The 22,100-nt window shown below is 35.6% G+C and overlaps 2 protein-coding genes across 2 annotated transcripts in view; one reads left to right on the forward strand and one right to left on the reverse strand.

Moving 5' to 3' along the window:
* Positions 1–611: 611 nt before the first annotated feature.
* LOC129001975 (chitobiosyldiphosphodolichol beta-mannosyltransferase) lies at positions 612–10,572 on the forward strand. The gene is made up of 6 exons (XM_054429442.1): positions 612–963; positions 5,808–6,150; positions 6,430–6,623; positions 8,195–8,307; positions 8,865–9,031; positions 9,548–10,572. The coding sequence occupies exons 1-6, from the start codon at positions 762–764 to the stop codon at positions 9,750–9,752; spliced, it is 1,224 nt and encodes a 407-aa protein (XP_054285417.1). The 5' UTR covers positions 612–761; the 3' UTR covers positions 9,753–10,572.
* Positions 10,573–10,662: 90 nt separating this feature from the next.
* The window catches only part of LOC129001976 (ATP-binding cassette subfamily G member 4), an 80,622-nt gene continuing 69,184 nt past the window's right edge, over positions 10,663–22,100 (reverse strand). The window contains exons 8-12 of the mRNA XM_054429444.1: positions 16,979–17,147; positions 16,449–16,549; positions 15,286–15,441; positions 13,224–13,442; positions 10,663–12,637 (exon numbers count right to left, since the gene is read on the reverse strand). Coding sequence (XP_054285419.1) covers positions 12,512–12,637; positions 13,224–13,442; positions 15,286–15,441; positions 16,449–16,549; positions 16,979–17,147 — 771 coding nt within the window. The 3' untranslated portion in view covers positions 10,663–12,511. The remainder of the gene's footprint in view (positions 12,638–13,223; positions 13,443–15,285; positions 15,442–16,448; positions 16,550–16,978; positions 17,148–22,100) is intronic.

Here is a 22,100-nt window from a genome sequence, read left to right on the forward strand (position 1 = left end):
ACACGTACAGTGTTTGAAATACTAATTATTTATATGCTTTATTGTAGGAAAAATATAATGTGTAATGTAAGAATGATGAGGCCCACAAGCAAGTCCAGTGATGTGGTGGTGGACCTATGAAACGCAGCTTTTTTGCGGCTGTAAGTTTATTGGGTCCTAGGGGAGCTTTCATGCCCTGCGGCGTGTGCCGCAACCTGTCTCAGTGCTACCAGTGGTATAAAACCTGCGGTGCCGCAAGTTTCAAACCACATACGAATTTCACTGCCGCATTGTTTGGCGGCATGATAAAACCCGCAGCCACAGTGAATAAAAGGAGCCTTTCTTAGTTGTTTAGGTTCCTCCTGTCGTAGGGTATCCCCAACTGCCATCTGCCACAGAAGACATACTACTATAGTATGTTGGTTATAGTAGTATGTTTTCTGTGCATCTGCGCACGTGAGCATCCACAATCTAATCTTTAGAATTTTATGCTTGCATGATTACAGTTGCCGGATCAGCTCTCTCTAGCCTGCCGTTGGCCTACAAAGCTAAAAAAAGTTTACCAGCTGTTGCTGTTTATTTATTACAAGTCACAACATAACCTAATTTATGTGCATGGTTTACTAATTCCATGTCCAAAAGTCAAACACAAACAGTTCTTTTGATATAATATCTGATGATTCTGCGAATCTTAGGACTTTGGATGATGTGGCAATAGACAATCAACGTTTACTTTGAAATCACGTAGGCCTAATTATTCTTGTTACACATTTTCAACCAAGATGTCCTTGTGTAAAGTCACTGTTGTTGTTTTGGGCGACATAGGCAGAAGTCCTCGTATGCAATATCACGCTTCATCTTTCCTTAAAGAAGGATATCAAATAGATATAGTTGGTTACAAGGGCAGCAGACCTCTTGAATACTTGAGGTCACATAAAAATTGTTCAATAAAATATCTACCAGAAGTCCCACAACAAATAAAAAGTAAGTTAAAAGTTAGTCTACCATTTAGTATACTGCCTAATATAACTTAACACTTTATGATTTTTTTTTACTTAGGTTACAATAAATAAATTGGGGTACAGTTTCTTAACTCGGCTACGCTAATATCGATTGAAACTATCGATTCGGTTGGTAAACCTTCACTTTTTCATTATTAGCAAGTTTAATTAGTTCATTTTATAATTGATATAGGCCTAGTAAAAAATATTGATTATTAATTGATATTAGCGTAGCCCAGTTAAGAAACTAGGGTACACTTCCATATCTGTTGGCACAAACAACCGAATGAAAATATTGATCGATAGGCCTATACCAATTATTCGATAGCCTATATATTGTTTGGTTAGTTAGGTAAGGTTAACCTAACCTAACCAACCAAACATTATATCGAATTAAACAATGGAATACCGGTAATCATTATTAAACTCATTCGGTTTTTTGTGCCAACAGATAACTTATGGAAGTGTACCCAGAAACTATACCTAAATTGGATATATCCCTATCCAAAATTATAACTTATGTTTTTGAACAATCAATATTTTTCTATTTAGGCTACGTTCTATTAATTCAGTTTCCTACGATCGCAGGTGACCAATGCTTTGGTTGATCCCCGAGGTTTTTTTCAAAGCTAAATTACAATCAACTACAGTAGGCCTAGGTAATCAATTCATTTGTTGCAGTGGACACATTACTGAATGATAATAATGGCCCTGATTATAAATTACAGCTAGATCGATTCCTGGAACTGTGGAACTGGCCATCTAGCCAGAACGCTTATACGTTAGGCTAATTAGCTGAAGTTTTCATTGTGAAAGCCACTAAACTGCAATATTGACTAAGTTAAGGTGAAGTGGGACAATTGGACTTCAAGCTCATAACAAATTTATTTATTAACCAAAAAATATCTAAACTTGGCCAAAGTTAAATTTTAAACTATCCTCTTTCAAATTATAATCACTACAAAATTCCCTTGTTACTATTTCTTTGGGTTTAGACGTGTTTAAAAACCCCTAACGTTTCTACTCAAACACAAGTACAGCTCGGAAAATTCAAAAAATTACTTAAAACTGAAATACAAGGATAGGCTAAGTTAACTATCTAAAATTTGGTCATCTCCTTTATTTTTTCTAAGGGGAATTTAAACATAGCATTGTTATAGCCCTTAAAAGTCAATTTTGGGGAGTTAGGTGTACACTTACCCTGAGATAAACCTGTGTGGGGCAAGAGTACTTTTTCCCCTCAATAACTGATAAATTATCTAAGAATAAAGAAAACGTGGTTATCTCTTGCTTAAATGGCAAGAAATCACTTGAAAAAATAAAGCTTGTCTTATCACATTTTCAAGGTTTTAGGAACATTCAGGGCCGAAGTCAATTACAATTAAAAATATTAAGGATTTAAGTTACATCACCATCACCGAGCAGAGGCTTACAAAAAAATTCCTTACCACCTTATAGTTTGAGATATTTTAATTATTAAAAATCCTAAATAAAGCTTAAATTCCGCTCTTTTGTTCACAAATAAGTTCACAACTCCTGAACCGCTTGAGATATTTTGATTAATAAAAAATCAAAAGAAAGCTTAATATTTCCTATACAATCCACTTTCCCCAACATCAAGAAATATGCAGTGCAAAGCTACATTAAGAGTTGGGTGTACATTTAGGCTACCGGGTACCCCAGATCAAGGGGGAAGTGTACACCTCAAACATAATTTTACAAAAAAATCTCAAAACACAAAATTAATATATTTAACAAAATAAAACCACTACATATTTTAGGCCTATACAAAACATTCCAAGGAATAAGCTCAGCAATTTTAATTTTATAGCTCCCACATGTGTTTTTTAAATCTGTGGTCAAAGTTGTATACCTTTATCTTTACATAGAGGATACGCGTCCGGTAACCGGACGTGGATAAGGCGTACGGCAATGACGTCATGGGGTTGCGGGAGCCTGGAACGCCTTTACCACAACAATACAATGACGAGCCATCGGTGTTCGTGGTGTGGTGGATAAGGTGCTCGGCTGATATGCAAGAGGTCCAGGGTTCGAATCCCATTGATGACTTTAACTTTTTGTCGAAGAGTTTGCATTGAATACCATTTATTCTTAACTGTACATCTTTTATTAGAATTTTTGGCATTTATAATTTTTTTTATAGAGAAAGAATTTCACCTTAATTCGATTTTTTCACTATCAGCAAGTTTGGTTGGTTAGGTTAGGTTATGACAGTAATTGCCGGACGTCTAATCCACGTCCGGTTACCGGACGCGTATCCTCTGCCTTATCTTTACACCATACATCCATCGCTGACCAGTAATGATTGGATAGATTTCGTCAAAAAAAGTTTAAAGTGTTAATACTTTAGAATTGGTTAACATGGCAGTAGGTCATGAGATCCATTCATCACTTTCCTCAACAAAATATTCACCAATGGAATAGAGAGGCCGTGCCTTTAGTAGTTCTTCGACTTTCTTTTTAAAATTCCTGAGAGGGAGTGACTTTATGTTCTTGTCCAGATGATTGTAGAGCCTAATGCCAAGGACAGGATAGCAGTCTTTTTGATTGCTCAGCCTGCAGAAAGGAATGTTTAAAATTTCTCCTCTTCTCGTGTTGTAATTATGAAGTTGGTTTCTGCAGCTGAGGTTGCCTATGTTTTCCTTAACATGCACCAGACAGTTGTAAATAAATTGACTGTAAACAGTCATCACTCCTAAGTCACGGAACAGTTGTTTGCAATGCTCATGCCTGGCGCTGGATGTTATGGCTCTTATAGCAGCCTTTTGAGTTTTCAGAATGGTTCTTGTCTCCGAAGCGTGCCCCCAGACAATGACACCGTAGCTCATTAGGCTGTGGAAGAGGCTATAATAGGCTAATTTTAAGTAGGTATCAGTGACCAAGTTTTTTAGCTTCCTTAGAAGGAAAACTGTTCTGGAAAGTCTATCTAACTCACCTATGTGTTTATCCCATGTCAACTTGCCATCCAGCCAAAAACCAAGCAGTTTCACAGGTTGTTGTTGTGGATTCTGATGTTTAAGACTGCATATCAGTTCCTGGGTTTTGTCATTGTTTATTTTTAGCTTGTTATTAGAGAACCAAGCTTTAGCTTCATCAAGGATTTCAAGGGTTCCACTTTTCAGTTGGTCCAAGTTACCACTACTTGTGATGAGGGTAGTGTCATCGGCGAAGAACAAAGTTCTTCCCTCAGTCCCCAGGTCATTTTAAAAAATGAGGAAGAGCACAGGTCCAAGAATAGATCCCTGTGGGACCCCAAGGCTGACATTCAGGTCACTGGAAAGAGCTTATGGATACCACTTGCTTTCTGCCCCTTAGGTAGTTTTGAAAGGTCTCTAACGCGACGTTTTTTATTCCATATCTTTCCATTTTACTCAACAAGACGTCATGTGCTATACAGTCAAACGCCTTGCTGAGGTCGCATAGGGTTAAGTTTGCCATGAGTTTGTTGTTGAAGGCATCATTTATCTTTGTTATTAGATTTAACAAAGCGGTGGTCGTAGACCTACCCTTTCAGAACCCATGCTGGTCATCGGTGAAAAGATTTGAGCGCTCAAAAAAGTCAACAAGTTGTTCCTCAATGATACGCTCTATGATCTTTGCGTGCATTGGTATCAAAGAGATAGGTCTATAGTTTGATAGTTCTTTTGGGTCACCCTTTTTAAATACCGGGACTGTGCGGCTTATCTTTAGAGAGTTCGGAAAAGATCCGTCTCCAAGACATAGATTTATTACAGCAGCTAGAGGTTTTGACATACAATGAATGGTGTTCTTCAAAACATTCACATTTATCCCGTATATGTCAGGGCTGTTGGAGTTTGAAAAGTTCTTGGCAATGGATTCGATTTGAGTAGGGGTTACAAGTTTCCAGTTTTCTAAAGTATTCAGCGGGTTTGTGATTTGGGGCGTACACTTATCCCACTTGACCTTTATATGGGTTATTTTACAACCTATGTTATGCCAGTGTGCCTAAAATAAAAATCGTGTTTTTGTTTTGACTAGATGCCATTGTGAAACACATCAGTCCAGGGAATACCTTAAATATGCTTAGTTAGCTTAAAATGTTGATTGTCTATACACGCATGTAAATTGAACACACAACACATAGGATATGGAAATAAATATTTATTATAAGATAGGCCTATAACATAAAAAACCCACATTCTGGTAAACTTATGAGAGCAGGAACAAGTCGAAATGTTCAAGTCTTGGCTATCTGGCTTTGTTATCAGTGATGTTCAGCTGATCAAAATACATTCCCTCGTTGTAGTTTAGGGTGTTGTTGAAAATAATATTAGACTTGAACTGGAGCTTATCATTAAGGATAGCCTTAATTGTTCAAATTAATGCAGAACCTGTAAACCGGTGATGACACCAAGTTATTTAAAGTTGTGATTATTGTCAACAAGGTGTTGGGCAAATATAGATTTTTGATTGTCTGTTCTTGTTGGCTATCTGGGCACTGAAGTAGATAAAGATATAGGAACAAAATGATAAAAACATTGATGTTTACACCAAGATGTTAAAACCTGGGTAGTAGTAGTCTTGCTTAGTTAGTAGCCTAGTTTTGTATGAAACACGTTTAGTAACACACCTTTGAAGGAATCAAACTGAAACCAACTGCTGTGCTTGATCATTAGTCAAAGTATCCTGGCTATAGTCAGCTGACCCAACTAAGCCAAGTTCCACATTAATTTTCACTAGGCACATCCTCAATGTAATGTCACTCTTGATGAATCCAAACATCCACTTTAAAAGAATTTCTTTATACCTATGCCACACCATATCATATTGATTGATTTTTTCTAGATTTACCTGTGCTGCTTTCTTATTTTCTGAAGATAATATGGCAAGTATTAACTCTGATGTCGGTCTTGCTCTCTTGTGGACGTTCCAATCACCTCTTGCTCCAGACTCCTCCGGCCATTCCGGCACTAGCGGTGTGTTGGCTTTACTGTCGCTTGGTCCGAGCCAACTATGTCATTGATTGGCACAACTATGCATACACAATCATGGCACTGACACATGGCAAGGGACACAAGCTGGTCAAGATATCAGAGAAGTTCGAAGGTTATTTCGGAAGGAAATCAGATGGAAACCTTTGTGTGACTAAGGCTATGAAAAACGATTTAATGGCAAGATGGAGCATCAGGTAAGTTAAATTACTTAGGTGATAGTTGTTCAAACCAAGTTCTTATAGAAAACGTATAGCTATCTACAAACTTAGGCTACCGGTATACTATTTTAATTTAAAAATTGATAAAAAACAACTTTATTTTGATAGTGAGTTTAATACCAACCTTTTGAGTAGCAGTACCTCCGGTAGTAGAACCTAGTCCACCTCAATTTCAAGCTGTCAGAATCTGTATTTAACTCTTGTACCAACGTCGTACTACTTTTACCTATTGTTAAAATGTGTTGTTGTTGACAGTGCAGTGACACTGTACGATAGACCTCCCGAACACTTTGGTTCGATCACTGAAGATGACAAAGAGGCTCTATTTTCCAAATACTCAGAACTGTCTGCGGCCAGGCTGGGAACCGAGGGACGGCCGGCACTGCTGGTGTCTAGTACTAGCTGGACGGAAGACGAAGATTTCTCTATTCTTCTGTCTGCCTTGCAAGGTAGGCTTGGGTGGAATCATGTTTCCTAAGTACGTTAGGCTGAAATGAGACATAAGCCCACACTCTAGTTACTTCTGTAGACATGGGTACCTTAACCCTCTTAACGTCACTGATGTGCTTGTGTGGCTTTGTTACTGACTAAGATCAGCTGTTTCATTAATCAGGACCATTTATTACAAGCCCAATAGGACAGCTGGGTCATCACCTTCAGCTTTACCATATCTTTATTGAACTGGTTCTTCCAGCGGAAATTTTATCTACCTCGTTGTCCCCTCAAATAAGAGTCCTTAAAATAATTATTAGATAACTCATTCTGGAACTGTCCCTTCTAATAATATGACTAGCCCATCCTAGTATCCTGCACTGACTTCTGCCAACACATTGTGACGCCATCACAGCAGAGACGCATCATACGGTAAATCAGCTGATAACTGGAGAACTTGGGGAGGGGGTAGGAAGCGCGGAGACAGAGTAGTAGTTGTCTCCTGGAGTTTGTGGTGTGTAGGCGACCTGGTCAACGCTGGTCATGGTCTACGAAGGATAAGTTATCTTAGGTTTAATTAATTAAATAAATATGTTCAAATTTTTTCAGGAAAGGGGGGATTAAGGGGTTTAGGGAACTAATAACTATTTCAGCTTAATATGTAAATTTTAGTTTTGAGCACACCCGTACCCTTAAGGTACGAGTGGAAGTTTTACTTGTTCTTTGGCATATTATATTTAGTTAGATGAATTAGAATTATTAGATCATGAAAATGGCTGTGATATGGATGTGGTTTGGCTTAGTATTTAATTTAAGTTTATTATTATTCAACTCAGAATGTCGCACGTAGCATAAGCTGATTAAATTGAGCCTTTACAATCCTTATGAGTCCAGTACCGTTACTATAAATTATAGTACACGCTTTGACATCTGGACGAGATATTGGGCTAATTATTTAAATTCTGTATCGTTTGAGCTTAGTTGTTGCAGACACATAGTGCACTTGATTATTCAGACTTGGATGTTCTGATGGCTTAGTAGTGCATATATATAAGAAAAAAATCAAATCTCCCTTTCTCTAAAAAAAGCCTAGGGATATAGATAGTTTTAACCATTTATTATTGTAAATTCTGATCCAAAATATATTTTTCCTACCACTGCATGGTATCATCAAATCACATTGCTATACCTGTAAACATGACTCAAAATAGCTCATTTACACTCTAAAGTTGGAATGGATAATTCCCACTCGCTATATCAGCTGATTTCACTGTTGTTGTTTATACACCAATCACAGCTGCGGATCCGTTACTTACTTACTTACTTAATGGAGTGGCCACTGGTACCTTAAAAGGTACTTTTGGCCTCTCCCCACGCGTATCCAGTACGTTAACTTAATAAAACACTAAAACAGGTAATCAAATTTAACATAACCTAAATTTAGGAAAAATCTTGTTTGTATTACGAGCACAGTCATTGGGCTCTTAACACACAAATAGCTAAAATATTTCTTGGCCTGATAATTTAGCCTAATTCAAACTGGTTAGCTCTAGAACCTTCTGTTTATTGTATTCCTGTTATTTTGCAGAGTATGACCGCTGTACAGACCTGAAACTGCCTAAGCTGCTTTGTGTGATCACTGGTAAAGGCCCTCTCAAGGATCTTTACATGAGGAGAGTTACTTCACAGGATTGGTCCAAGGTAAAGTTTGTCCCTGGCCCATATTATACGCAACATTGTTTCCGAAATATTTGTTTCAGTTTTAAAGCTGTGTTATAAAATGGAAATTATGCAGTGCTTTTTTAGTCTTGAGGTGTGAAACTAGGCCTATTAGACTAGACTTGTTAAGATACAGTCAGTGATGAAAGTCTTTTACAACTTGCAAGGCTTTGGGTACAATAATATGCTATTAAATCCGTAACATTCAATAGGCTCTAATCCACCAACAGTCAAAAATTAATAATTTACATTTTTATCTTGTATTCACATAAAAAAAAAAAAAATTTTTGAGCGTGGAAAGAAATTCTATTTTTTCTTGTTGTAGCGAATATTTTTATCCGGTGCAGCCTATATTTTTAATATGGCACCCTCAGTAATCTGGTTCTGCGCCAAAGTCCAGAACATGCAGGATATGCAAGTATCTAATGTATTATATGGAGCACAACTTTCTGCAACTGAGCTATTTTTCACAATTCTAGTTGTTAAGTGTTGCACTGCTAGTTGTTGATCTCTATTGTGCTATAATGGACATGTGGCAGGTTGATATTGTGTCTGTGTGGCTGGAGACAGACGACTACCCCCGACTGCTAGCCTCAGCTGATCTGGGAGTTTCACTACACTCCTCCTCGTCTGGCCTGGATCTGCCAATGAAGGTCGTGGACATGCTGGGCTGTGGTCTACCTGTTGCCGCTCTACACTTCCAGTGGTCAGTATTGAAATTGTACTTTGTTACAAGCATAAATAACTTAATTTTGCGTTTAAACACTCTTCCTCTGTCCCAGAAACTTCATTAGTTCATTACTCTCATTTTTGGCTGAGGCAAAACCCTGAATATCGCTCTGCGGTAACGGAAACATCATTGTTGTCTCCCGCGGTCACGGAAAAGCTATCAACGTATTGCGTGAAAATCACAAATGAATATCTCCTACGGTTATGTAGACATTCTCGTCTTCCGGGATCGTGGCAAAATTCTAATCATCTTCTGCGGTCAAGTATACACCATCATCGTCTCCTGTGGTCACGGAAACGTCATTGTTGTCTTGCGTGATCTCGGCAATAGGGGTAATTATTTTCTGATCGCGCGATCTTTCCAGATATGTTGGGCATTGGTATTGTAATTGACTTTGGGCGATCGATTCTTGATACCGATACCAATGTCCTAATGTCAGTGGTATCGAGAATCACATATCTAATTCTAAAATTCTGATTGTTATGTTTGCAGTTTGGAGGAGTTGGTGAGACATGGAGAGAATGGTCTGGTGTTCAAGGACAGTTGTGAACTGGCCAAACAGCTGCAAGACTGGTTCACAGGCTTTCCTTCTCACAGTTCCCATCAGAAGTTTGCTAAGGCAATCACTGAGTTCCAGTCATTGAGATGGCACGAGAACTGGAAAGTACAGGCCATGCCACTGTTTGCCAAGCAATAGATGAGTATCAAGGTTTCTAAACTACGCACGTTTTAAAATGCAAGAAGGGTTTTTACTGTGTAAATTGTATAGTTGTAAATTGTATTGTATATTTGGTACCTTAAATATAAATATACCTTATATGTGGTTAAAGACACTGATAGCCTAGGCTTATTTTGAGCATAACATTCCAAGTAACTTTTTAAGGCTGGTAAAATTTAAGGATTTTTTTTTCTCTTAGATTGCATCATTAATCAGGTGTCAACCTGTCTTGTGGCCAAGCATTGGGTTTCCTCCTTTTGTTATTATCTACTGATTTGTTTTGAATAAAATATTATTTATCATTAAATTTTTTGATTTTTTGAATGATATATAACTTTTTTGCTTTTCATCTAAAATTTCACAAAATGTCAAACCTCTCAAACCTTTCCTTACAACGTTAATGTTTAATAGAATATTGTCTTGCTACTGTCGATTTTGCAAAACATTACGGGTTAGTTATATATGAAATTGCCTTGTTAAATAATAAAGTACCTACCGTACTTCAAAAATTGTGGTGAGGCATCTTGCCAAGGTATAAATTAATTATTAGCCAATCAACTGAGTTATGTGAATTGTATTTAAACTGAAGAAAATGTTGATTTTTATAAATCTGTAAACGTAAAGACTGATGTAAGGAATAGCAGGGGATCAAAATTCAATAGAAAACAAAGCCTTAATTATTATGTTTATATTTGTTGTAATTTATATGTACAAATATACAAGTATATATTTCAAGACAATATGTGATGATTTTAGAGCTTTGTACATAATGATCAATAAAAATATACATCTTCATTAATCTTGTTATATTCAATGTGATTAAATACACTAATTATTTTTTGTAGTTTAAGAAAAACATTTTAATACATATTGTAGAACTAAGAATTTCTAATGGGAATTGGTTAAGATTTAAATTAGTTTAGGTACCATAGTTTGCTAAATGAGATATGTGCAGATTCAACCATTAACAACATTTTAACTTTTTGTTTTCTACTGTGTTATTGCCACCCGGATAATTAAAAAAGTTACAAATTGATATAAGATAAATATACAATACAATTAAGAGATGTATATAAAGAACAAAAATTAATTAAAATAAAAAAACATATAAAAAATAACAATATAAGGCAAGACTAAAAATCTGTTAAAAAAATTTAAAAGATGGAAATTTGGAAAAAGTATTTGATAACATAAGAAAGGAAATACAGTAGACTCCCTCTTATCCGTACACCTTGGGACCGAGGCCAGTCCAGATAACGAGTTTTCCGGTTAAACCGACGTCCGTCCGTAAGAACTCGTTAAAACGGACTGTTTACTGTGATATTCGACTTAAATTTAGGAGAGCATTGTATTTAGACACGTTATCACTGGTCTCAAATCTTTCCCGCGAGAACAGTTGTTTCATTACTGCCCACTTCCTGCCAATCTAGTCCGGTTAAACCAATGTGCTGATAAAAATTGTCCGGTTAAAGAGATGCCATTTCCGCCGAGTGTAGTCCTGTTAAATCGATGTTAGGTTAAAAGGTGTCCGGATAAGAGGTAGTCTACTGTAAAACAACTTGAAGTAGTAAATTGTACAACTACAAGTTTTTAAATGGATTTAAAAACCGTGCAATGTTGAGTTAATTGTTAGTTACACTTTATTAAATTCCTCATAAACAACTAGGGTAAATTTTTTGGTTCTTTTTATTAGATACTGGCAAAATAGTTTGACCAAAACGAAAACACCACCTATTTACTCACATAATACTTTATTGAATGTATACTTTTCAACTATGGCAACTGTGTAGTAAAATGTTTTGAATAAAATCCAAGTCTACAAAACATCTAATATATGTTTGGTAAAATCGTATTAGCAAAAGCACTAAATGTTTCACTTACTGAATACAATTTGAATCCACTTTATGGTTGTAAATATTCAACAGCAAAAACAAAACAATTTTAAGGTTTAACACATATGCCTATAAATAAAATTTAAAAAATACAATAAAAATGAGACAAGTACAATACAGTAGAATATAACACAAACTTTACAACTATTATCTGCAGTATAGTGACGTTTTGTACAAAATATATACTGCATAACTAAAAGAGAGCAACTAACAGCATATTATAATATTATCAGTAAAATACTGTTCAACAGGATTATATTCTACATAATATATCAATATAATTTTTGATTAAATCTTATTTGATGAAAAATAAATTTTTAACTTTAAAATTTTGTATTAGTACTAAAACTTTTTATAAAAATTCTTCACAGCCTGTGCAGAAAAAAGCACCACAATACTTTGTAAAAGATAATATTTTACATTAGCATTTAATAAAAAATCAAAAATTTCAATAAAAAAAAAAAATAAAATCATAATAGTTGAAAAAAGATGTCTTAAGACTCTCAAGATCTCTGCTTCTTCTCTCTCAAGCTCTTACAACAGACGTATACATCCAAACAGGACATTTCTTAATCCATCTACAATTCTGTGATTGTTTTTTTTCTCTTAAACAAGCCACATACAAACTGAATGTTGCTTAAGTTTTCACAAGTACCCTGTGCAGTGAATAAGTTAAAAACAAAATATTAAAAATATACAAATCGCATTGAGTACTATACATAGGTACACTTCTCGCCCCTCTAAAGTAAATGATCACTTGCGATCAAATGCTTTTTAAGCAATTATGCAGCGATGAGCAATGCTTCAGGTGATGAAAATAATTTCTAAAGAGATGTACCAACTATATCATGTTGATACTCTCCAGCGAAGGCCGAGGTAGCATAGTGAACGAAACACTAGCAAAATAGCGATCATGGTGAGAATCTCTACCCACGGTGATGTAGTTTCTAGATTCAAATAATGTAACACCACCTGAAAAAAAATAAAAAAATAATCTCATCAAGTAGAATTGGATTATACCAAAGAAATTGTTCAATTCCCAGAAAATACAAAAAATATGTCTAATACACTTGTAATAAGATAAATAAAATAGGTAAATACATATAAAAGATGGTATGGTGTATTTAAAATCTTGTGAGTCAACAGTATAAGTGTAAATAAATATATTATTACGTATTATTAGACGTACTTTTTTGTATTTTCGGGAAATTTAATATCACATCGATGATGATCAAGAAGTTATTTATTGTTCAATTATGCAGCAGACATAGGCTACTGCAACTAAGCACATATATATAAAGGTTTATTTTTTGTACAAGGTTATAGTATTGGTTAAAGCTTTAGTTCAAATGTGACTAGGTTACTTTTCTTATTACAGTAAATAAAATATAAAGGCAGAAAGATGTGTTCCAAAGTCTTCACATATCTTAATAAAATGTTTTGTTGACCTCATAAGAGTCAGTTCTTCTGATGTGCCTAACAACTTGTCATCGACAATTGAAGTGGCAGTAAGAGAGACTACACTAAGAAGGTATGAGAAAACTGTTTGCTAATTCACCTTGGGATCACTGAAGTGACAGTACATAGGGTTGTGACACTCCAGTGTTGGTCGGTTCATGCCGAACACCGCAATTATCATCGCGATCACACCCGACCTCATGAAGCTTGCCTTTAACATGGGCCAGAGCCACAGTGGAATGGTCCGGGCAAAATCAAACCCATAGATGGCAAAACCGAGGAATGGAGCTAACGTCATTGGCCCCACTGCACACCCATTCTGCAAAATAACATCTTTAGATTAAAGAATCGGTTGCATGCAAGAATTATTTGCTAACAGCGTGCATGGTTGGGTTCCAAATGAGTTCTCATATTTAGTATTTTCCATAACTTGATAAAAACTGACAAACTGTTACATTGCAAACATATTTAAAATTACAAGGTTATGCAGGAAGATTTAAGTTCGTGAGGTTTGGTTACTAAGTGGGCTGCCAAAAGCTAGCAAAGGCCGCTGATAAAGTATTCTTTCTATCTGATAGTATAGACCAAGGATTGTCTCTTGTGATCGCGGCAACGAGTAAGCATATCTTGCGGTCTAGTCAACATCATGATGATCGTCACCTGCAAACGCGGCCACACTATTGAGCAATGAGCATATATACAGATTTCCATATTTGTGATTGTCTCCATAGAAAGCAATTTCATAGATAATAAAAGAGAACCATTAACTTGTCACCAAATGGAGACTCAGCCAAAGGGACTGTTCCAGAATCCAAAGTAAAATTCTAGAACTCATTACCAACCATAAAAATTCATGTAATATTTCTGGTTTTCAGGACGGTAAATTCATTTATACTATACTAGAGCTCGCCCAGTTGTCAAAAACTCGACCAAAAGTATGTATTGGGAATTTCTTCCATTTGTTTTCATTTTATGTTTTTATTTTATCGTTATTTCGTCACCAACATGGCAACCCATATGGTCAATGTCATTTTTTTTTTAATTTTAAACTTATTAGATGTGCTTATTTTTTAGCCTATTTTTATTTATAAAGGTATTCTGCTCATCTACAGGCAAATATCTTTTTAACAGTATGGTATTATTCATGCGATGCACAGGATCTGAGAAAAAAGGTTTAAAAAAACATGCCTGTCTATTAATATATAGAATGAGTCAGTGGTATTTGAGCTTCATATTTAGATTAGTCCCATGTTAAATATTCATAAGAAGAAAAGTTGAATTTCCATTTTTGACCCAATTAACATAAATATTCTCAAAATACAAATAAAACCTGAACATATAGGAACAATAACCTTTCTTTTGGTTCAACCCGCGTGTAATTAGGTCCAGGAGTATGGTCAGGCTAGCTGTCATAAGTTTTGCAAAAGTTTTTTAATATACAAGATTCGCAGTAATAGAAATATGGTCCTTGTTAAGGCCAGCGCACACAGAGACAGAAGGACGGACAAAAATTCGCTCCCCATGTTGTCATGTGACAACGCACATAGAAATCTGTCTGTCTGCCTGAGTCCGCTTGAGTTTGCGGACAAACTTTTTCAAAAGCCTCTCAGGCGATTAAAAAAAATCCTGCGGACTTTTTCTGCTGCGCATGCGAGATGTTTTTTCAAAGTTACTACTCCGCACTGGCACTGCACAGCGCCGTGGTTTGTTTACCAAGGTGTCCAGCTGACCTGAAAACCAGGAATTGTACGTAAATTTTAACGACCGGAAAAAATCCGTGAATTTTGTAAAAATCGGGCAAATTTAAATGAATTTGAATAGCAGTCAGAAAACAATTTTCTAGTTTTGCATAGTTAAAAATTGCGATATTGGCAGGAATTATTACATTGCCACGATAACAAGTGATCAAGACTGTTGGCCCAACTGTCTCTATGTGTGCCGGCCTAAAATCTAAACAAAATAGTAAAACCTGATACCATAAAATATCACAGTCACTCTCAACTCTTGTTTATAATAAGGGTTTTTGACAACTAATAGGAGAAAGTATGTGTCAGATTTCTGATACCATATAATATAACTGCTGATGGTTGGGACAAGGGTTCAGAAGAGGGAGTTTACTAACACGTTTATATTAATGTCTAACCCTAAATAAATATACTTACTGTGACGTTGAAAACTGAGCCGATGGCCAAACCCATGCCTTCAGCGATCAAACTTGTGATGATACCGACTGCTGCAAACACGATGAACCTGTCCAGTTCACATGGAAGGCCTGTCATAGTGTACACAATCACAAGGAAAATCATACTGAACACCACCTGTGGGCAGGGGAGATTTAAGAGAATTTTACATTATATACATTGAATAATGAAAGATATCAGTTAGATATAGTTGTTATGTAAATAAATAGTCTGCATGCTTCTGATGGTTTTTTTTGGGAGGGAGGCTGGAATCAGACTATCTCTTGCTCAGTGGTGTAGTGGTGCAGGATGGGTAACAATATTCCCACTCTGCTTTTTAAAAGAATGTATTCATTATTAATTGGCAAATATATTTCCACGACAATGGTAAGCATCCCCGTATTGAACAATTTAGGACAACACCACATTTGACCTTTGATCTTTTGTAGCACTCCTCAGCTCAGTTCATCAGCTTCAAACTCTCGGCTAATCCTAACCTAAGAACTGTGGGGCCCCCATTCTCCTTATTTTGTGTGATCTCATGCAACCTTCCTTCGGAATTTCAACTGTCTCTGGGCTGAAACTGGAAAATCCTTCCACAAGTGTTTGGTGTGGTCTTGCTTGTTTGTACAGAATCTGTGTGGGTCTGTTTGGCTGAACTCAATGGATTAAGATGCGTTCTCAGTAGTCCAAGGTCAGTCAACAGCCCTACCAGTAAGCCGATGGGTATAATTATGACCACTATTTGGAAAATAGAAATGCTCTTGACAGTGGGTAACTGCCCCATGATAAATACAAATAAGTTATCTCATAGAGATCAATGAATGTAAACATTGGAGTGAAAATCATTGAGTGTAATTCCACCTTACTCCCAACTACCTCATAAGAAAAACTTTCAAGTACTTAGGCTGGTTAACACTTACAACCTTTTTCTCTTGTGAGGCCTTCCCCATATACCATAAAGTTTCGCTAAAACCCACGACCTTAAAAAATCTTACGAGATCCCAGCGTCAGTAAGTCAAGATGTAGGTTGATGAATAGCAGTTGCATGTGAAAATTTAAAAACCATGTACATACTACTATACTAGTTTACCTATCTTATACATTTAAAAAATAAATATTTGTTAAAATAACCAACTACTTACCAGACTAGGTACCCTGCTGAGGGTCAGGGCTAAGTAGTAAGGTTTGAGATCGTACCACTGGTTGAAGTGTTCTTTAGCCAGCAACTTGACTTCATATGGAACTGAAATAATAACAGGTTTAGCAGAAATCGTCAGTGATAACAGCAAAAAATTATATGCAGCTTTTGATAAAAAATACAGTTGAATCATCATAACCTGAGTATCTCAGTTATTTGTCATCTCAAAAGTGTATTTTACTGTATTTGCTAAAGAAAATTATGTGTGTATAGGCTATGATAACTAAAACGCACTGGTGTAATTTACTTCTACACTTATAAATTTAAATTTCCTTAGCCATTGTAAACTTCCAAAACATATACTTTAAAAAAAAAAATTTCTACCATCCATCTACTGTATTCAGTTAGATTTCATAGCTCTAATCCCACAGTTGAAGGTAAATATAAGTTTTAATGTATTTTCTAAATATTCTAAGACACAAAATTGAAATAATGGCAAAACCATTCTGTATCGCCATGATACTTAAAACCTACATGTTAAAACAGGTACCATGACGTGGGTATATGTGTGAAATAGAATGATGCCCATGCAGAACTTCATGTGGTCAAAGAACATGTCTCCATCATTTGCCCGCTTCCAAAAGATGATTCCCACAAGGAGAGAGCAGAGAATGTGGTGAAACAGCTGAATTTTCAGTCCCATCTGTTAAAAGAATTTAAAATTGGAATGAATAAAGCAAAACAGGGCGACAGCAAATCTAAACAAAAATAAATTAATAATTTCAAGGAATTTGGATATTAGAATTGACTTATGGATACTGAAGTAGACATCCAATCTATATGGACCAGCTGTCGCAAATTTTTTGTTTAAAAAAAACTTTTGTGTGAGCCAGTCACAGAATGCGCTATTGTCAAAAAATTTATTTTCTATCTAATTATTTGACGCTGAAGTTGATGAGTAATGCCAGTTGCTATTGCTCATAATAAGTTATTCCATTAGTTTGACTTAGTAAAAAAGTTTAGTGTACTAAACAGAAATTGGTTATTTAGATCAGCACAATCTGTCGGTGGCTCACATAAACTACCGTTGAACAATTGTAGTTGTTTAAGAGATGGGAGTGTGGAAAGAGGAAGAGTTGTTAGTACATTTATCAACTTTAACCATTGAGTATAAACCTAACCCTAGAGTCTCCACTCAATGGGGCATAGCATTACCCGTGCAGCGCCAGGCTGAGCAGCGTCAGCGGCCCGAACTACGCGACCTTCGGCAATGCAGTACATCAAGTTGCTAGTGCGCTCTACCGGTAACCATGCAAGACGCAACAATGACGCAGCTCATCCCGCTGCTTCGGGCTCGCTGTCGGCTTTGCTAATAATTCAAGCGTGCTCTTGCGAAACCAACATGGTTTAAAAAATTACTTCTATATATGATGGCATTGAGTATAAACCTAACATGATGGTAAACATTTTATTCTGAACTACTCGTATAGAGTTATTTATTTTATAATGCGTAAGATTTTTACACTTTACATGAATGTACCTATGTTGTAAGATTGGACATTACTTATTTACGCCTCTGAGAAAGTCTGTAAGCATGCTATTGCTGTAAAATTCCATAATAAACCTTTTTGAAAATACATGAACATTTTTGAACATTTTGAACATTTCCCTTTGAGTTAGCGAATCAAACCAATTAAAATATAATATATAGTTAATATTTCTATTTTATTGATATATGTTATGAAATTATTTGTTTCCGCCATGTTTCAAAGTTCAAATAAAGCTTTCACACTTTTCATGTGTCATTTCAAATTCGAATATCTGTATTCTGCTTAGAAACAAATTCAGATAGTTACAATATCCTAACTTTACTCTTTTACCCTTTTACTATAATCGACGACAATGTATTAATTTACTGAAAATATTTATTGTCAATGTCATGTTAAATAGAATCAACAAACGTAGGCATAATAAAAAAATACCCCTCAATAATAACTAACCAACAGTGTATTTTAATCCATGTCGTAAATTTTTTCTATAGGCCTACTGTTCATACACATGTATGTATTTTTAAACTACTAATTTAAAATGTGTATGGACCAATGACATTTTTCCAACATGTACTTTTTGTTACCGTGCTACTTTTTGAAACACACTTAATACTTAAACTACACTTTCTCCAAACGTCACAGGTCGCAGGCAGTGTGGCACTACTTGACAACTTAACACACCCTCTTGGATGGTTTTTGTGTCATAAAATGGTTTTTCTGCCTATGGGTGCGCCTTTTATAACCCTAAGCCCTCCCTCCGAACTAGGAACTAGTCAACTAGTCAGTATTTTGAGAAGTGGCATTGAGAACAGTCGTTGTCTTTCATCAGTGTAGTTAACTGTGATATAGGTGAACGTTATTATTTATTTATTAGCTCTTTAAGTTAGTTCCCGTTATTAGTGACTTCCTGAGTAGTACTATTTGTTATCGAAAATGAAATTTTTATAACGGTCTGTAAGATTTTCTACAATGACGTCGCAAAAAAAACAGGGTGATAAGTGTTTTTTTTCTAGATGCAATGCTACTAAAAGAGGCAACCCAGACCGAGTATTTTTTAAGTTTCCAGTAGGTAATCCAGAAGTGTGCAGTCAATGGATTTTAAACTGCGGAAATGAGAGTTTGTCTGAGTTACCGGAATCTCTGTTAAGACGCCGAACAGTGTGCGATCGTCACTTCGAACGTTCGTGTTTCACTAGTGACGTGAGAACACGCCTGGAAAAACACGCGATTCCGACGTTAAGTGGCGATGGGAATACCAGCGATGTCTCAGCACCCGTGTCGTCCACACCGACGCCAGCAGCAGCCCTCCAAGACACAATGGACATATCGACGACGTCGTCTCCACCTCCACCAGAAACTTCAACAACAGGTAGGCAGGCATATATGAATATGTAATTTTATAGTTAGTTGGGGAAGCCTCTGATAAATAGTTAACATTGTTATGCTCCTTACCCGGCGAAAATGAATCGTAACGTATGATTAGAAACTTATACAGTGAAACCTCAACAAGACCTCCGAAACAAGTCGCCATTGACAAGTGTCATTTTCAAAGCTTCTAATATTTATTTGACCCCTAATCACATGTTACTGCAAACCTCGATAGTAAGATTTATTTAACAATCCGTATGAGAGTCTTGTTATTGAGTTTTTTACTGTAATACTATAACATACTTTGCTGAAATGCCGAAGTGGGTTTATACATAGGTACCTGTATAATGTATCCACTACAGTAGGCCACTAAAGTAGAGTTATAATTACACTAGTATACCTGTTGCTCGAAATCGAGCAATTGCAAAGAAGTACAGGAGTTATTTATAAACAAATAACTTGTTTAAAAACTAATAACAGTTATAATTTCCGAGTATTTTAAAAGAGTCAATTAAAAGATTATTAACTAATGGAAATACTCACAATTTACACAACAGTCCTATTCCAGTTTGAAGGGTAAATTTATAACAATCAAACTGCCCATGGATGGGAAAAGGTAAGCTTACAATTTAAGTCAACGTAAAAAGGCTGTCAGCTTTTATAAAGTACTGTATTTTTTGTACAATACGTATTTCTTTGGTTACCCGTTGTTCTTTAAATACGTATTCAGATTATTCAGGAGTGTATTTTTTTTTCAATGGCATAACTTACGTAGACTTACCGGTTTGATTTATATTGTCTTTTTTTACATTACTATTTCCATATGATTATTCAGCTGTTCGTTTTTGTGCATTACCATTCCCATATGTTTAGTCTGCTGTTCCGTTGTTTTTTTAAAGCGATTATTCTAGGCCTACTAGTAGGGTGTAGTATTTTGTTCATGTAATACTTTGAGTTAGATATTTGATTTTTTCATTGCTTTTTGCTAGGTTAAAAACGTCGTATTTGTTGATGAATTTGTTTGTTTAGCCGTATTTTCCTTCTTCCTTGTTTTATAACGCATTTTAATACCAAATTATTAATAGTAAGTCATTATTTGATGTAATAGGAAAATTGTTTTTACAAGATTTGTTCGTATTTTTCTTTTCGTCATTATTCTATTATGCCTTTAAAGTATTTATAGTAAAATTCTTATAGCAATATGTATTTTTCAATTCATAACTTTGTATTGAGCCTCGATTTTGTTTGATTTATAATGTATTTATTTGTTGGTATACTTGATTAGCAAGTTTATTATATCAAGCCAATTTTACAAAGATTTTTAAAGATAAGGCTCTGTAAATACCTTTGTAGTTGTACACTCGTACTGTCAACCAGTTCATATGAAGTAATGGTATAAAGATTTTTAAAAATTAAAGTGTCTGTCGATACCCTTGTACTTGTACTCTTGTAGTTACAACCAGTTTATATGAAGTTAATGGTATAAAGACAAAAAAAAATTAAACTGCCTGTACATACTCTTTTACTTGTACTCTTGTAGGCCTAGTGTAAAGCCGAATCATAACTATGCATATTTTTGAAACGTTCTTCTCTCGTAGAATAAAGTGAAAGTAGTGCGTGTTATGTCACCGAGGAAGAATATGTAGCCTACAGTGGTTTGGGAATCAGGGGTGTACGACTTAACCGATGGTACCAGACAAATAATAAGGCGTAAAAATAAACACTGAAATAATGTTATAACACTTACCATATTAAAATTCTGGTAAATATTTTCAGTTAAAACTTAAAGTAATAAAGAAATTTAGGATTTATGTTATAGAATTTTGTTAAATAAGCAGTGCATATGCATTATCGTACGTGTTCTTAGTTTTAAGTTTATTGTATTATGTAGAGAATATGTAAACCCACAACAGAAATAAAACAAACTTAGTTGTAATATCAATATAATAAACTATCGGGATAAACATGGTTTGCTATAAAGTTGATCAGAATTGTACGTAAAAAGAAAGGCAAAATTTGTTTACAAACCTTTGTAATTCGATGTGAGTTTAAAATCATGATAGACCTTCAAGTAAGTGAATCATATACAGAAAAAATAAATAAAATTGGGATTCCTGTATAGCCTACAATTAATTGTAGCATTACAATATTGACAAATAACTTTTTAATTGCGTAATGTATGGATAAAATTATGTTATATGTGTTAGAGGCAGTTGTTGCCGTTCGTGTTCATTGCATTCGCTTTGTAGAGACAGCTCGACCGGTGAGGGAGAGGCCGGTTGCTGTGGGAAGTGACGATGAGTAGGGGTAGGGGGGGAGACTGACGCGCGAGCGCGGTGCAGGCTACCTTAACGCAGCGTGTCTCAACGCAGACTGAGCTCAGCGGCGTACTGCATTACCATTGACTACCACGACCCAAGCGTCAGCGGCCCGAACTACGTCGTCAAAAGCGGTACCGACTAACAGTATAGCGGTGGGCTCTCTAGGTTAGGTTTATACTCAATGCTTTAACCTTATTTAACAAAATCTATTTAACTTGCAAATTGCAATGACAATGACTTGATTTGAAAATGTGTTGATCTTATTTTTTTGCATCGGAACACTAAACTTTTAATGTCAAATTTACTTACAGTTTGCTCTCTAGTCCATACTGTACAATTGTTGTTTTAATGAATTATAGTGTAAAAATGCTACACTTGATAAAAGGGTTAGGAAATTTTCTTGACAATTAATTATAG

This window comes from Macrosteles quadrilineatus, unplaced genomic scaffold, assembly GCF_028750875.1.
Source record: "Macrosteles quadrilineatus isolate MER2022 unplaced genomic scaffold, UCM_ALF_1.0 Scaffold_9__3_contigs__length_116548681, whole genome shotgun sequence".
Taxonomy (NCBI): domain Eukaryota; kingdom Metazoa; phylum Arthropoda; class Insecta; order Hemiptera; family Cicadellidae; genus Macrosteles; species Macrosteles quadrilineatus.